We start from the raw sequence: 17,369 nt of genomic DNA on the forward strand, positions 1-17,369 counted from the left end.
AACAACTGAACACAGCAACCTTCATAGGGGGAAGACTAATTGTAGGATTGTTGCGTTAGACTTGCACTAGGTTTAGGTGTACCTGATGAAAATGACACTAGCATAACACCGCAACACATTGTTCAGTGCCGCAACGTTACTTCGGGTGTCCCGGAAATGCGTGGGCTGGGATATTGTGCGTTCATCGCTGCATTCAAGTCGTTTGCAGATCATTTACAAGCGATGAAAACGAAATCGAGAAATGAAGTTGAATCATGACCACTTCATGCGTGTGACAGAGGAGTTTTGATTTTGCCAAGTTATGATTGGTTCTGGGACAATGAGGTCTCGTTCGCCTGCCCTCTCGTTGGCTGACCGGGGCAGAGCGACGCGCCAGGCGGACCAATGGGAGGCTGCCACACTGTGGTTAGGAGCGGTCCCGCTGCCTGAACGTTTCCGCTGCCTCCTTCTCTTTCTCTTTCTCTTACCGACCCGTCTGCGCGCTTGGCACTGTCCGGGGAACCCGCCTTGGCTTTCACATCGCCGAATAGAGCCGAAGAAGGACGGTGCCGCAGACACATCGTGCTACGTTTTTTTTGTTTTTCCTTCTGTTATAGCAGAAAGTGAAGGAGGCTTGTTTTTAAGTTAACGCGGTGTGCGATGTTGAGACTGATCTTCTTGGCCGCCCTCGCCGGGTGCACCCGGGCCAGTGATGTGCTGGAGTACACGGATGACGATTTCGAAAGCAAGATCGGAGTCCACGATCTCATTCTTGTGGAATTCTTTGCCCCATGGTGAGTCTTGTCACGTTTGGTGCAGAGCAACCAAAGCAACTCTGTTAAATGAGCTAACTTGCTTCGTGGTTAACCGTTCGGCTAGCTGACTGTTCTCTTGGGGAACCTAATGCACTGTAAATGTTCATCTGTTCCCCCCCAAAGCACTGGTCGCCGTGCAACCTTATAATACCTCCTGACAGTTTCTCATATGATTACGATATGATATCATGAGTCGTTGGAGTGTAATTGTTTGTGGTTTATTCGCTAGCCACCAACGTTAGCATGTTAGCCAAAAACGTAACAGCGTAAGCGTATCTGCTACATTGGCAGGTGTTTTAAAGAATAGTAGTGTATCACAGTCAGTCTCAATTTGACTATTAACGAATGTGTAAACCATAACACAATGATGCGAGGCCTTTGTTTTTTTGTAATTGCTCTGAATCGGTTTAAATAGAACATACGTGTGAATTAAGGCTATAAGGAAGTTGGGGGCGTTTCTGTTCTTTGTTGTAACGCTCTGATTGGCCAGGGAAGTTTTGGTGGCCATTTGTGATTGGTCGTGAGTAACTGTGAAGTGAGCCTACAGTGCCAAACTTTTTTTTTTTTTGCAATCATTTCTAAAAAAACTGAATAGGGTTTGGAGTTCCGGCTGTTGGGCCTTTGAAGTGAAATTATAGTTGGTATTTTTTTTATCATTTTCTGAAATTTTAGGGTTTGGTGTTAGGCTATTGGATTAATTATGAGAAAAAAAATTCAACAGATTAATCTACAATTTAATTGCAAATTAGTTGCAGCTTTATTAGTATGCCACATTTTATTTATTACATTTTTTCTACACTATAAATAGCATAAACAGAAAAAATCAGAGTTAAAATGCCATCAGCCCCTTTCCCCCTCCATAAACTCATGCTTATAAATGGTCAAATTTGTGAATCACATCACCAATTAACACAACTTGTATTGTTTGTTACTTGTATATCCCAAACCCTGTTGAATTACCTCTGGTTTTCAGTTACATAATGTGAAATCATGAGCTCTCCCTCAGGATCTCTGTCTAGTTGTGTAAGTTGTTTTCCTGTTCGACTGATCCATGCCCTCTGTCCATTAGGTGTGGCCACTGTAAGCGGCTAGCACCTGAGTATGAGGCGGCCGCCACACGGCTGAAAGGCATCGTCCCTATAGCCAAGGTATTGCATAATGCAGCTCAGTTAACTTTGTCCACTTCAGTGTGGCTTTCTGCACTCTAGACCTCTCTGTACCATTCAGAAATAAAATGTTTTCTCTCGTCTTAGGTTGACTGCACATCCAGCAGCAACGTATGCAGCAAATACGGTGTTAGTGGCTACCCAACCCTGAAGATCTTCAGGGACGGAGAAGACTCTGGACCCTACGATGGACCCAGAACAGCAGGTATTTGGCCCTGGTGTTTGTTTCTTGTTATTTATTTTTTTTGGTATACCTCACATTTCAAAATAAATATTGCATATATCTGATTTTTGCCTGTCATCTCGTGGTCATCTTTTTTTTCCCTTCCTTCCTCTCCTTTCTTCTGTCTGCATCATTTCTCTGCTCCCATCTTTTCCTCTGTAGACGGGATTGTCAGCTTCCTAAAGAAGCAGGCTGGCCCAGCTTCTGTGGAGCTCAAGGCTGAGGCAGACTTTGACAAGTATGTTGCTGAACAAGACGCAAGTGTTGTTGGTGAGTTGAAGTTTGAATATTTGAAATTTTTTTAACCACTTAATCTCAGTAACTCAGCAGTAATATAATGATATTCTTACTTGAACCCTGTTTGGGTAAACATTGTCTGTAGCTAGTACATATGAGGGTGTGTGCATGCTGGTCTCAATGAGATTCCTCTTTTGTTCCCAGGGTTCTTTGCTCCTGACGAGAGCACATCACAGGCAGAGTTCCTGAAGGCAGCCAGCGCCCTGAGGGACAACTATCGCTTCGCCCACACCAACTCCGAGGCGCTCCTCCAGAGCCAAGGCATCGACGGAGAGTGAGTAGCTCTTTCTGCAGTCGGTCCAGTCCTCTGCCATAAATAACTGTCTCTCTTGCGGACCTGATAGGACGTCACATCCGTAGCACAGCTTCTCCTAATGCGGCTGCTCAGGATTAAACTGACCATTCCTTTGTTGGTTCGCAGAGGAGTCGTCCTGTTCCGCCCACCACGCCTTAACAACAAGTTTGAAGACAGCTCCGTCAAATACACAGAGGGAACATTCACCAGCATCAAGATCAAGAAGTTCATTCAGGATAACATGTGAGTGTTGGTCTTCTCATTCAGAAACGGGTGCACCAGTTGGGCAGCAGAGATTAACCCTTTTTATTGGTAACGCACAATATGCTCATGGTAGTTAAGAGTTGTTGGCTGTGGTAAAATAACCATCTAGCATATTATCAGAATACGTTTGCACACATGGCGGAGTGCCAACAGGACCTTGTGTCGTGCTGAGTTTTCCTTCGCAAACAGACTCTGCTCTCGTCCGGTTCTGACAGTATGGCTAAATGTTTAATGAGCAAATACTGGAGTTTCTGTTCTGTCTTTTCAAAATTGTGGATCCGGCACTAAGGCAGAGAACACCACTCGTATCAGAGTAAACAACACAGATAGATATTCTACAGATGAGGACCCCATGTGTAATGCTGTATAATGAAAAACCATTGATTTGCAACAAATGGCACAGCTAGCCTTTTTCCTTTTACCAGAAAAGTCTCTAAAGTTCATAACAACAAATTGCTTTTGCTGGAGGCTGTAGGTGTGAAGGCTCACTGGCTATTTCCTGTGTTCCTGTTATGCTCATTTTAATTTAATGTCCAATAGCAGAGGGCACACTAAATGTGTGTTGACTTGAATTCCTTATTTTCCTCCGTTGTAAGTATCAGTTCAATGGTTGATAGAATAGAGATTGTTCACTTGCCAGTGTTTCTTTTTGCGTTTTTACTCTGGAGTAAACCAGTGCAGTTGTTTTTGTTTTGTTAATTCAAGGGCATAATGTTGTTTTTGCTTGCATGTTCTAAACACCTGTAGATACAATTTAAACAAAAGAGATTACAGTTGTTGTACACACGTCTCCTCTACATGTGGTGTTTTTGGCCCCGCTGACGGTCATGGGACAAAGGTCGGACCTCTAATGTGAACAGTGTGATCCGATCGGAACACTGGATATTAAAGCGAGGAATGTGCATTTGTAAAGCATCTTGCCCGTGTTTTACATCTGAATGCATTTACAACATGTGAAAGAAACACATGACAATATAAAGAAAAAACACAAACTCAATCTTAAAGGATGAAAATGTAAAGTAGAACTCAAACTAAGTAAAATGTAATGATACAGATTAAACAGTAGAAAGAAAGATCAGAGTAAGTTATGAATAAGTAGTACCAAACATAACTTCATAGGTTAAACATCTTGCCCTCCTGACAATCATCTGTGTTACTTGTGTGTTTGTCCGTGATTGGTTTATCATTCTTACTTTCTTATTCAGCTTTGGGATTTGCCCCCACATGACAGACGACAACAAAGACCAGCTGAAGAGCAAAGACCTGTTGGTGGCTTATTATGACGTTGACTACAACAAAAACCCCAAGGGCTCAAACTACTGGAGGAACAGGTGGGTGTTTCTAAACCTGCACCTGAATAGTAGTTATCTCAGCTCCCTTGTTGAGCTCAAATCTCAGATGATTTCTGAAATCCTGAAATACTCTACCTCCGTTATGAGATGCTACTTTCATCTTTCATTTCGGACCGCGTGACCTTTTAAAGCGGAACCAAATCGATAATTTTACAGGGTGATGAAGGTGGCGAAGAGTTTTCTGGATCAGGGAAAGAAGCTGAACTTCGCCGTGGCCAACAAGAACATGTTCAGCCACGACGTGTCCGAGTTCGGCCTGGACGGCAGCTCGGGGGAGTTGCCCCTGGTGGCCATCCGCACCACCAAGGGAGACAAATACGTCATGGCCGAGGAATTCTCGTAAGTCACGACACTTGTCTTTTTTTTTTTTAATTGTTTGCCACAATTGCACGTCAAACAAGAACATTTACCACACATGCTACACACATTACACACTCTACTAATTCAATTAAACACACATCCTCTATTTCACCACCTAGTTGACTTTAAAAGTTGTTTTTCCATGAGGTGTCACTGTGGAAATCATTTACCATGGTGAGGAGGTGCTGCTCTGTGTTTGGAAAGCCTTGATAATGTTGATGTCATTTTGACATTTGAGTTTAGCTGAATAACAATGTTGGGGTCACAATCACCATTGATTGATTGATTGAGAATTTATTTCGAACATATAAAAGAAAACAAAAAGGTACTACAAAAAATAATAATCTTACACAAAATAGATAGCTTACATGTCTACATGTTGCAAATAACAACCTAAATGAATAAACCATAAACAAACAGTCCTAATCTAACACCTTCATCCATGTACCCTGTGAGAATTATTTCCTTATGTCTCTTTTTAAATTGTTTAATATTTGGACATTGCTTAACTTCTTCATTCAAGCTGTTCCATAATGTGACACCACAGACAGGAACAAAACAACTTTTTCTTCCATACGCACCTTTACAGTTTTGAAATTAAATAATCCCCTGAAATTATAACTACCTTCTCATTGAGTAAACATGTTTTGAATATTTATCGGTGGATCTTTTTTTTTTTTCTTTAACATTTAACTGTGCTGTTAGAAATTGAACCAGACGCGTAACCAACCCTCCAGGTAAATGTTACACAATGTACCACAATGTGTGTGGAATAAGTGACCACCAGACAAACATTTAATTTTGTGTGATGACAAATTACTTTCCTAAAGTCTGAATTGTTGTGTTCACCACAAGCATAAACTTGAATAATAATTTTTTCCTGACGACTCAAGTCTCTTTTCTCTGTTCTTCCAACAGTCGTGATGGAAAAACTCTGGAGCGTTTCCTGCAGGACTACTTTGATGGCACGTTGAAGCGCTATCTCAAATCCGAGCCCATCCCAGAGGACAACGACGGACCTGTCAAGGTGATATGAAGCATCCAGACAAAGTTTTAATTTCTTCTGAATTTGTGCGGTGTGACCCCTTTATTTTTCCTACTTGATGTGTAACACTAGCACACCTGCTGACAAACCGATGGGAATTTATAGGCTTAAGGAAAATAAACAGCCAGTTTGTGTTTTGCTCCCACTTCCCTGGGCTTGGGTTAAATTTGTCTAAATTTTGTCTGGCTACAGAAACTAATATTTGACAAATTTGACAGTTTAGAGAGCCTGCAAAGATGGTGTGTTACAGTAGTTGTGAATGGACAAGATAAGTGGAGCACAACAATCACAGCTCTTATGATTCAAACCCAAAAAACCCAGGTCCTAATCAATGATGAGTAAATTTTCCGCTTTCCCTTCAGGTCTTGGTGGCAGAAAACTTCGACTCCATCGTCAACGACGACAGCAAAGATGTACTGATCGAGTTTTACGCCCCGTGGTGCGGACACTGCAAGAGCCTGGAGCCCAAATACAACGAGCTGGGAGAGAAGGTGAGGGATACGGTATACATTTCCACGGTGTGCGGGTTATCATACCATCAACGTTTGTTAATCCCCGGTTTAATTAATAAAATGATGAAAAACTGAGAAATGGGAGGTGACCAGCTTTCTGGTTTATTTTTTCAAAATGGGAACATTTTACACATACTTTCAAAAAAGCCCTTCTGTTTTCATTCATTTAAAGGTCCTTGTAACTTATGCAAAATGATCATAATAATTATGGTGAAATACCGTATACCGTGATAACCTTGATATTTGCTGAGGCGGTTGTCATACCGTTGCAACCCCTTAACCAAAGAGCACATTTTGAGGTTAAAAGTGGAGGGAAGCTGGTGGTAAAATAATTTAATTGTCCAGCAACCCAACAACACGTATGCTAGTGCTTTACACTAGCATGAAGGCTGTAGTTGGCCACTAGCACTGCAATGAATGATTGTTTTAATTATCGAGTGATCTGACATTTTGTTTTTGGATGAATCGATTAGTTGTCTCATCTAAAAAATATCCCCCTCAGCTTCACAGAGCCCCCGTCTTGTTTTGTCAGACCCACAGATATTCAGTGTACAGCAATAAAATAAAATGGAGAAAAGCAGCAAATCCTCACACTGTGGAAGCAGTTGTTTGTCATTTTCAGTTGTAAAATGAGTTTTTTGTTGATGACTCTTTCAGCCCTAATCCACACAAAGGGGATAATTAACACTTTCTCTCCCCTGCTCCCAAAGCTGGCCGATGATCCCAACATTGTCATTGCCAAGATGGACGCCACAGCCAACGATGTGCCATCTCCATATGAAGTCAGCGGGTGAGTCAAAAGTCACTTAAATGTAAAATTTGTGAAAACAAAAGTATGACTGATTACACCAGACATTTCGCGATTAAACGTTTGCATGGAAGAAGGACTTTGGAAGACAAAGGACACTGCTGTCTGATTGTACATCATGAATTCTTATTTGTCTCCTCAACTTTTGCTTTTTTCAGATTCCCCACAATCTTCTTCTCCCCTGCTGGACGTAAGATGAACCCAAAGAAATACGAGGTGAGTATCGCCTGGGAGTGACCATGAGTAAAAAAGAAAAAAAAAGGAAAGCGAATTCTGTGCTCTCTGATTAACGTCCCGTCTCACCGCTCTCGTTCCAGGGTGGTCGTGAAGTGAGCGACTTCCTCTCCTACCTGAAGAGAGAGGCCTCCAACCCCGTGGTGGTGCAGGAGGAGGCCAAGAAGAAAAAGAAGAGGATTGAGCTATAAAAGCACCAAACAGGAACTCTACATCCCCCCCATTGGACAGGAGGAGGTTTGGGGAAATCCATGCAGAGAAAGAACTAAATTATATTCCACTCTCTTAGTGAACTACCGAATGCTCTGAAGCCAAGTCAAAAAGACGCGGCCCCCCCCCCTTAGGTCCTCCGCCGCTCTGGGGAAACTGTGGAAGGTGGAGAGGTGGTGGCCAGGGCCTGCCTCATGTTTAAAAACAAAAACAAATTTTTAGGGAAGTGGGGACAGCTTTTTGAAATATTGAGATTTTTATTTCCCCTTGGTCTGATATCTACACCTCAGGCTGATGCACTTTGGCTTTGGTTTGTCACCAGTCATCTGTCGCTTTGGTTTTTGTTGTTGTCGTCACGGGATAATGGTAATGGTGAATTCCTTTTTCTTTTTTTTTTCCTGTTTTTGTAACACGTCTTTGTTTTTGTACATTTGGAAGGATTATGAAATAAATGGCCCACAAAACCAAAGGCAACTGTATGATCTCATTCGTTAATGTTTTATTGTCCTGTCAGGTAAGTAGTGCTGCTTTTACAAACGTCAAACACTTCCCGTAATTACATTCCTGAAATTCATTTATTAAAAACCTTATTTGCATTACTATAGTTAAAGAGATGCAAATATTATTTCCATTGTTTATGATTGATTGATTGATGATCTTTATCATGCCTGATTGGGAAAAATGTTTCCAGAATTTCCTTTTTTTTTTTTTAAAAAATACAGGATCCTAAATATATTAAATTTATGAGATAGAGAAAAATGGAAAATGTTACATTGTGGGAGTTATAGGGGTGTTTTTGTTAAAATTTTTTAGAAACGGCTATCTAGTAATTAAAAATTGGAAACAATTTAGTTCAGTTAAAGACTGATTCATATTCCAAACATAGAATATAAGTCAAACTTGCGGCTTTTCGAGCACACCTGTTTAAAAATGGCGTTGCGTTCCTCATTTTCATTTAATGATTGAGATATGTAGGGCTGCAACCAATGATCTTTTTCATTATCAATTAATAATTCTATAATATCTTTCTAAGAATCTATTCATAATTTGGTCTTTATATCGTCAGAATGGTAAGAGGAAAAAAATCCCAGTCTTTGATGACGTCTTGTTCAACCAACAGTCCAAAAACCAAAGATCTTGGTTCTGTCTAATCCCTCCTTCACGTCTCACTGTATAGGCATACATCTATGTAGTGTGTAGTGAGAGATTTCGGACAGTCATTGATTTTTATAATGATGTAACAAGAAGAAAAAGTAGAAATTTGGAAACATAGGCTTGGAATATTTTGGATACAAGTAAATTGATATATTATTGATATATTATTTTGTTTTCAGCAAAATCAATTTAGCTGAGTTTAGTTTGTGAAAAATGACAATGATGAAAATAATGGGAAGAGACCTCGGGTAGACCCAGGACTAGGTGGAGAGATTATATCTCCACACTGGCCTGGGAATGCCTCGGGATCCCCCAGTCAGAGCTTGTTAATGTGGCCTGGGAAAGGGAAGTTTAGGGCCCCCTACTGAAGCTGCTGCCCCTGCGACCCGACCCCGGATAAGCGGTTGAAGATGAGATGAGAAGATGACTATGATGAAAATCGTTTTCATCATATCCAAGTCTGTTTTCTGTAGTTTATGTAGTACAATGGTTATTGTGCTTCACGTCGTCACTATTTCATCTTCAACACACTCAATTAAAGATTAATGTAAAACACTTGCTGTCATTTATTAGACTTTGGGGCAAAATTATGGGTTTCAAATTCAGTTTTAAATAGGTCAAACTTATTTAATATTTGTGTTGTAAACCTGTTGCTTATGGGCATTGTGCGAAACCCACATTTTTTTTCAATTGTTATTTGGTGATTCAACAAGTGAAAGATGCAGCCAATATTTTTTTAATTTTTGCAAATTAATCCACCAGTCCTGGTGCTGTGGCTTAGCTTTGATAAATATTTGGTCGACAACGTGTGATTTGTCCTTTTAACTTTTTGATTGTGTTTGTTCTCTGAAGTGTTCAACTTTGAGCTGTTGTTAAATGAGATTCTTGTAGTAGTGTCGCACTTAGGCCTGTAGGTGGCGACTCAATGCAACGTCTTCGTCAGCCCAACGCTTCCCAGTGGAACGAAGAAGAGCAAGCAGCCAATCAGACGGAGAGCTGAGCGGACTTGCCTAGACATGTTCACACTGTACACGTGCAGCACCAGGAGGTATTGTACAAAATATTATTTAACCTCTTTTTTGTCTTAACGCGTCTTTTGCTTGTGTCGTTGTTACCCGTAAATCACACCTCTGTCTTGTCGTCAACGATCTTACGCGACGTCTGTCTTTGAGAAATGATGTGTGGCGACTTGTTCGACGTGGCTTTCTTCAGCTAGCTTAAAGTCAGTGTGTGTTTACCAGGACGGGGGACGACGCACTCCATTGAATATCTGACCGTTTTTACGTTTCTCTTGATCGACAACATAATAAACACTGCACGGAACTCGAGTGCCCACTTATTCTCCATCCGTTGGGGGGGGGCAGTGTTCAACGTGACTTATTTACAACTCACCCAAGCAATCGCAGCGTGCAAGCGTTTGTAACGCGAGATGGAGCAGTGCCTCTCCGTCAAAGGTGAACGCTTGATTTGTCACCCAACAATTTTAGCATAAGGTTGATCATTTAGTTAAAGAGATTCTTGATACTTCATAGTTATGTCCAATAGATGTCGAAAATAATGACAACCTGTAGTACACAGAGCTACTATAGCGTGATGTAATATGTTGCTACCAGCCACCTGCTTCTTAAATCTGACACACACACACACACACACACACACTCACACACACACACACACTGTACCTTAATGTCAAAGTCAGTATGTATTTTAGCCCAATTATTTGACAGTCCCCCAACAAACGATGCGATGCTACCTTTTAAGAACAAATCTCATACGTCTTAATATCTTCTCATCATGTTTTTTTGTTTTTTATTTCAGAAAGCCAGTTTCATTGGTTGGTGATCGCGGAGGCATCAAGAAAGAATAAAGTCTCCCTGAGGGGCGGGGGGGGGGGGGCTTCTCAACAACTAGCTGTATTTGTGTAACAAAAGAAAGCCACCATCCTTCACGCCATGGAGAATGCAAAAGCTAGAAAGAAATGTCGGCAGATGATAATTGCCAATGCCAAGAGGAAAAGAACGGACAACCACCCAGAACCACTGGGTACAAATAAACTGGTGAAGAGACCAAAATCGAGCGACACAAGACGGGAAAGTCAAAGCGCTCTGAACTTAGAAAGCAGGTCCACTGGCGCATCTAAACCTGGACTTTGTGTCTCTGAACCCAAACCCGCTGACCACCACAGCTTAGTCACAGCCCTCAGAGACCGCTGGGAGGTGGACAGCGGTTTCTCCTCGGAGACCAGTCCTCCGGTCAGCGGTCGAAGTTCCCCGTGCCTCGGCTCGTGCCCGACCACGGTGGTGGCGTTGGATTGTGAGATGGTGGGGACGGGGCCGGGCGGCCGCTGCAGCGAACTGGCCCGCTGCAGCATCCTGGACTATCGTGGCCACGTGCTGTATGACAAATACGTCCGACCGTGTCTGCCCGTCACGGACTACAGGACCCGCTGGAGTGGCATCCGGAGGCATCATCTGCACAACGCCACGCCCTTCGTCCAGGCCAGGGAGGAGGTGAGGCCAGCTTCACTTCAGATTCTCCGTCAGATACTCTCACTCATTTTTGAATACTTGGTGTACAATTAATGAATCGGTAGTAATTGTAAATACATTGTTACTACAGTAACTCAGATAACCACTCATTACAACTAGAACCCGATGGATATATCGGTTGGCCGATAATACCTGACCATATGAGCCTTTCAGCACTTATGTTCACCGATATAAAATCTTTTATTGTACAGAACAAACAATGCAGAAAATATGTTAAAGTCCCGCTCCACTCAAAAGTGTTTTTCTTCTGTTTTTGTCTGTTTCTGTTTTTTCCACAATCCTCTTAGAGGAGGAGATTTCTGAGCACTTCTCTGCAATTTGAAATTCAAACAAATCCTGGCAAGCTACATTTGGTACATCACAAATACAGCTGTCGCTGTCAAATGTGCAAAGGTCAGCAGACAGTTAGCATTAGCAGTTCCTGAAAGTTTTATTGCCGGATCTCGCTGATGTTGCCGCTAGCCACCTGGTTGCGCACAGTCTTCCACCGATCAACCGAGCGTGAGCAGCTGTGGTGGGCGGAGAGCGCGGCCTGTGTTATTTGCCTATCATGAATAATCCTAGTCTCAGAATTCCTAAATGAGGGGGAGAGAGTGGATGGTTTCCAGCCCCATTTCAGAGGTTGTTTTTTTTTAACTTTTTTGGGGGGTAAATAATGTTAACAAAATATTAGGCATAGCAGATTGTTTGTATATACTTAAAAATGTGACTGGAGGGGGTCTTTAACGTTTTATTTAACCTTATGTTCATCTTCTGCCCTTGCATTGCCTCTCCCCTGTAGATCATAAGTATACTAGAGGGCAAAGTGATCGTGGGCCACTCCATCTACAACGACTTTGACGCGCTGGACGTACTCCATCCGTGTCACATGGTCAGGGACACGAGCACCGCGCGTCTCCTCAGCCGGTTGGCTGGTTTTCCAGGCGAACGCTGCCCGGCGCTCAAGATCTTGGCCTGTAAACTGCTGAACAGGAGGATACAGGTGAGACTTGATATCGTGGGTGTATTTGGTCTTTGTCCATCGTTAATATGGAACTTTATTTCTTCTGGAAACAAGAGGCTCTATCCCCAATGATAACACATGGTTGCCACTGAATCCAAGTCACAGCTGTGTTGCATATTAACGTTTTTTTCTAAGACAAGTTCATGATCAAAGTTCTGGAGAATACATTTAAATCTGAAGACTTGAAAAACAGACGATGGTATTGAATACACCCGTGCTGTTCTGTTTTTTATTGTCTGTATTTGTTATTCTTACCAATAATAGACTATGTTTTGTGTCAAGGATCTTAATAACAGAAATATGTTATAGACGAATCTATAACACAAGCGGATGTAAGGATTTAGTGTCCCTCAGAATCAAACCACAGACCTTGGCTAAATGTTTTTCTCAAACTAGAAACATCAGTAGATCAGAGTGAGAAGTGAGAAAGAGAACTCATGTCTGCACCGCTTATGTGGGTGAAGAAAAGGCAATAGGACAAATGGGTGCATTTGACTTACTGTTATTGATTGATATTATCCAAACAGATGTTTCAGCACACATGTAAGCTGATAAATAATAAGAAAAGCACAACAGAAATGTCAAAAGACGCTAGTGATTTAATTTAGGAAGTGTCCTTGTGATGTTTGTCCACCAGAGAGCACCGACGAGTTTATTTTTAACTGTAAAGAGCCCTGCTTCATTACATTTACTGTTCACAACTCTGTAATCACCAAAATTAAGAGACACATAATTTTTTTTTTGAGAATTGTAAGGGAAAATGTTTATTCATGTTTTTAAAAAAAGCAAACGCCAAATATTGGATGTCTTTCCTACAAATGGAAGGATCTGTCTGTTTTGATTTGCTCAACAATCACTCATCCAACGGACTTCAGACTCGGCGCGTGTTGCCGATGACTGATTGAAGTGTCGACTTCAGTTGTTTGGATGAGCAGTTGTTGCCATTTATTAACTGTAAACTACACTCGCTGTCGTCATGGAAACCTCGTTAAACACAAAACCTCTTGAAGCTGACATTATCTTTAAATGTTTTTTTTTTCATTTGAGACGTAACCCTTTGATGTCACTGGATAAAATTGTCCGGGCTCTTGAGAGCCCACGCTAATATTGTTTTAAAAACATCGTGTGCTCTTGTTGGGAACCATGCCGACCCTGTCTGTGTTTCCCTGCCCAGGTGGGGAGGAACGGCCACTGTTCGGTGGAGGACGCCCGGGCCGCCCTCGACCTCTACAAGCTGGTCGAGGGCGAGTGGGAGCGGGAGCTGCAGAGCAAGCTGAGGGACGACGACGCTCCACAGGAGCCCAGCTTCGCCTCCTCCAGCCACTACATGCAGGACGAGTACTGGCCCGATGACGTCGCGGCTGACGGCCAATGAGAGGACGGTATTCACTGTAGCATTTAGTGGGAAACGCCTCGACGTGCCAATGTAATGGCGATGCTCTTAGCGATCAGAGGAGATTCAGATAAATATAAATAATTTGAATGAAACACTCAAGTTTGATGTTTCAAGTCTGGGGAGTTGAAATTATCTATATAGTTTAATGTGAGAAGATGTGGTGTATAACTTATGGGAAAACTACTGTCGTGCTTGAAAAAAAAAAACACTTGTTAACTTATTATTTTCAAACATGTCAAATATGGTTGCTCTTCCTAACAGCATATTTTTGCTGTGATACCAGATATTTGCTTGCAGAATCGAAAAATCTTGGTGCTGAGTTTTATTAGAGTCTCTGTTGTTACTTGAAAAGTTAATTCTTACCAAAAACAGGAAATGAGACTCATCCACAAATGGCATAAGTTGCAGCTTTTGAGATGTTTTTTTTCTCTATACAAGGGAAAAGGGAAAAAAATTTAATGTAAAAAAAACATTTGAATTATCAAGTGTTGTCTACCTCCTTGTTGCTGCTCTTAAATCTTCTAATAAAATGGCATCATGTTAAAATAAAACAATGACTTTGATTGATTTCAGTTGGTGAATGTGACGACACTGAAAACTTAAAATCCACCTGTTGGACATGGGGAGTAGTGAAGTTGTTATTTACAATAGAAAACATGGGTCCTAAAGTGGCTGTGGTGTATGAAAGAGATGGATGTTTACCAGTCGGACTCCAACGAGAGAAGTTGCAATATAAGGTCTCTCTCTCTCTCTCTCTCTCTCTCTCTCTCTCTCTCTCTCTCTCTCTCTCTCTCTCTCTCTCTCTCTCTCTCTCTCTCTCTCTCTCTCTCTCTCTCTCTCTCTCTCTCTCTCTCTCTCTGTGTGCGTGCGTGCGTGCGTGCGTGTGTTTAAAATTGTTTATTTGATTTCACTTTATAGTTAGAATAATCTTCTGAACTTTGTATTGTATCCTAAGGCAAACAATGTCTCGCACACAACAAAAATACTACATAATACAGCATAATACAAACTTTTAACACCAACTTTTGACCATGTTTGTTTCACAAAACCTAGCAACAAGACCTTAACACACAAAGTGCAGGGATCTGTCGGCAGCATTATTATGAAGTTGAACAAACAAACATGGCTGGTACTTTGAGTAGTGACAGCATCTGCATCAGAGCCAAAGTAGCACATTTTATAATGAAATTGTCATCGACAAATGGATTAAAAAATAGCCGATGCCGATAATATTGGTCAATGTTGGCGCCGATAATCGGTTGAGCCTTACTACAGACAAACATCACATCGGGCATGAGGAATAAGTAGCTGCAGTGAAATCTATGAATATAAATAACGCCTCTTAATGTAATCCTTGTCATCATCATCACACACGATTCTCTGCCAGATCCGCAGCTTTGCTGCAGCCGATGAAACGGCTCTTTTGGGCGTTGGGAAACGGTTTTGGGAATTCATTCAGACCAGCTAGTCCTGAGTCGATCACAAAAACTACAGTAAAGTCAAAGCGGACATAAGATAGTCATTAAGCAAATTTAGCAAAGCAGGGTTATATTTTTTTCTTCTTCCATCAGCGTTAAATCCCAGTGAGTGAAATCCATGTGAGTCATTGAGCTTCATGTGGTTTGGGCCTAAAGACGAAGGAGTGGGACCAGATTAATGATCCCGTGGAGCACATCATTTCACTTGGACTAAAACATGCGGGACAGTGAGCTGCAGGTGGAGCTGTACATTTCCTCATGCTCTGTAAATGCTTGTTGTGCTTGTGGCTCAACTCCTTTGTTTGCCATTAAAGCCCACTCGAACACACCCATCTAAAGCCTGGACTTGGACCTACGGCTCAGGGAGAGAGCACAGGGGGAGCATTGTTTGCCCCAATCCGTGTAATTTTGTTTCACAAATCGCTTTCTTGAGCTGATCAGGCCCGATTTAGCAGATTACTGGTCGGCTGCCTGCACATTCGTCGTTGCATCAGGAGAAAGGGAAAAAAAAAAAAAGTGTGCCGATGACGTTGGTGCTCCCGGGGTCAGAGGAAGGAAAACGGACGAGTGCACACACTATCACATGTCCACGCACACATTATAATTTAGAAATGTTGCTTATAATTTGATGACTCCTTGAAAATGTGCCGCATGACGTTTTTTTTAATACTTGCACAAATAACCTCTAAAACGTTGACCCCCCACCTTCCATTAGGAGTTAGATCAACCTATCAGCTTGCTCGACATTCTGGTTGGAAGAAAATGAAAATAGGACAGTTGACGTGACCGGCAATTTCTAAAAAACAATAATTTAAATTCAGACTGCCTCCAGCTGTGTGTGTGTGTGTGTGTGTGTGTGTGTGTGTGTGTGTGTGTGTGTGTGTGTGTGTGTGTGTGTGTGTGTGTGTGTGTGTGTGTGTGTGTGTGTGTGTGTGTGTGTGTGTGTGTGTGTGTGTGTGAGAATAACCACCGTCCTCTCCATCATTTGAAGGGAGCCGGTCTAATCTGTGTAGTCTCTGTCTAGATTACTACGTCATGTGAACGACCCATTTCTGCCGATTACCTGTCGCTGAATCATGATATTGTTTCCACATTGAAATGTTCCACAGTTGTGCACTCTGGGATCACGTCACGCCCCCGCAGGGCTGCTCTCAGCAAAGATGTGTACAGTCGAGGAATGAATCGAGGTGTTTAGGTAAGACAAAGATGTTCACCATGTATGTAAAATGTATTCTTTTCTGCACACCCCTGCTGATGACCTTTATTTTTCACGTGGACTCCAATCCACGTTTTGCGACATGAAAACCAAAGCTGTCAAATTTCCTCAGCTAATAAAGCGTCACTGAGATTTGAACTGAAGCTAAAGCAAAAATATTTCACCCAACAATCATGCACAGTAAGCACAATGATTACAGTACCCTGCTGTATTTGCTGTGCCGTGGCCTTTTTTGTTCATCTGTTTTCACCTCTGTTGCTAATCTACTCTGCCTCACTGTGATTAGATGTGAAGACTTGAGTACGTGTGTTTGATGTGATGAAGGGCTGATCACATTATATAAACCTTTATGTTACACATGGATCTAAATGCCCACAATAACCCAACACGCACGGCATAACAATCGAGGTGACTAGCACGTGCACGTGTGTCATTATTTTCTGTATGTGTATGTGAGAACTAATCTGATCACGGGGAATTGTGCCTAGTTTAAAATCCATGTTGTACTGATGTGGAAGCAGCTAAAATCTAAATCCAATTTCTCGTCGTGAAAGTTGATGATTGTAAGTTTGTGTGCGTGTGTGTACATTTAGATATTTCTGGTTCATGAAAACCAAAAACACTTCCAAAGAAATGCTTCAACTAAAAGAATGATGTGGTATTGAATCATATTTTAATCTAAGAGAAACTTAGATGGTGTTAAAAAAAAAGAAGAAGGAATTTTTCTACTGCCAGAAAGTTACGCCTGTCGCCTTTTAGAAAATCATCGGAGCATGACCAGTGAACAGATTTCCACCTTCCTGCCTCCAAACACGCGAAACACACACACACACACACACACACACACACACACACACACACACACACACACACCTCTTGTTGTAGACTCCAGCTCTCTGTGTGTGTGTGTGTTCACGTGGCAGAACTCAAACCGGGGAATAAGCCGTCACAATGGTCACTTTTCACTCCATTCAAGTCTCTTGGAATGCAATCAAATCCCTCCACCCCCCCT

At 41.9% G+C, this 17,369-nt stretch overlaps 2 protein-coding genes across 2 annotated transcripts; both read left to right on the forward strand.

The window, feature by feature from the left end:
- Window positions 1–448: 448 nt before the first annotated feature.
- On the forward strand, window positions 449–8,029 carry pdia3 (protein disulfide isomerase family A, member 3). The gene is made up of 13 exons (XM_035643349.2): window positions 449–773; window positions 1,864–1,942; window positions 2,048–2,165; window positions 2,346–2,453; window positions 2,625–2,754; window positions 2,902–3,018; window positions 4,245–4,370; window positions 4,548–4,730; window positions 5,670–5,778; window positions 6,159–6,287; window positions 7,019–7,098; window positions 7,275–7,332; window positions 7,434–8,029. Exons 1-13 carry the CDS (start codon window positions 640–642, stop codon window positions 7,539–7,541), a joined length of 1,479 nt encoding a protein of 492 aa, XP_035499242.1. The 5' UTR covers window positions 449–639; the 3' UTR covers window positions 7,542–8,029.
- A 1,777-nt stretch (window positions 8,030–9,806) lies between these two features.
- isg20 (interferon stimulated exonuclease gene) lies at window positions 9,807–14,214 on the forward strand. Its single transcript, XM_035643350.2, has 4 exons — window positions 9,807–10,169; window positions 10,534–11,225; window positions 12,046–12,246; window positions 13,442–14,214. The coding sequence occupies exons 2-4, from the start codon at window positions 10,668–10,670 to the stop codon at window positions 13,640–13,642; spliced, it is 960 nt and encodes a 319-aa protein (XP_035499243.1). The 5' UTR covers window positions 9,807–10,169; window positions 10,534–10,667; the 3' UTR covers window positions 13,643–14,214.
- The last annotated feature ends 3,155 nt before the right edge of the window (window positions 14,215–17,369 follow it).

This window comes from Scophthalmus maximus, chromosome 7 (genome assembly GCF_022379125.1).
Source record: "Scophthalmus maximus strain ysfricsl-2021 chromosome 7, ASM2237912v1, whole genome shotgun sequence".
NCBI lineage: Eukaryota > Metazoa > Chordata > Actinopteri > Pleuronectiformes > Scophthalmidae > Scophthalmus > Scophthalmus maximus.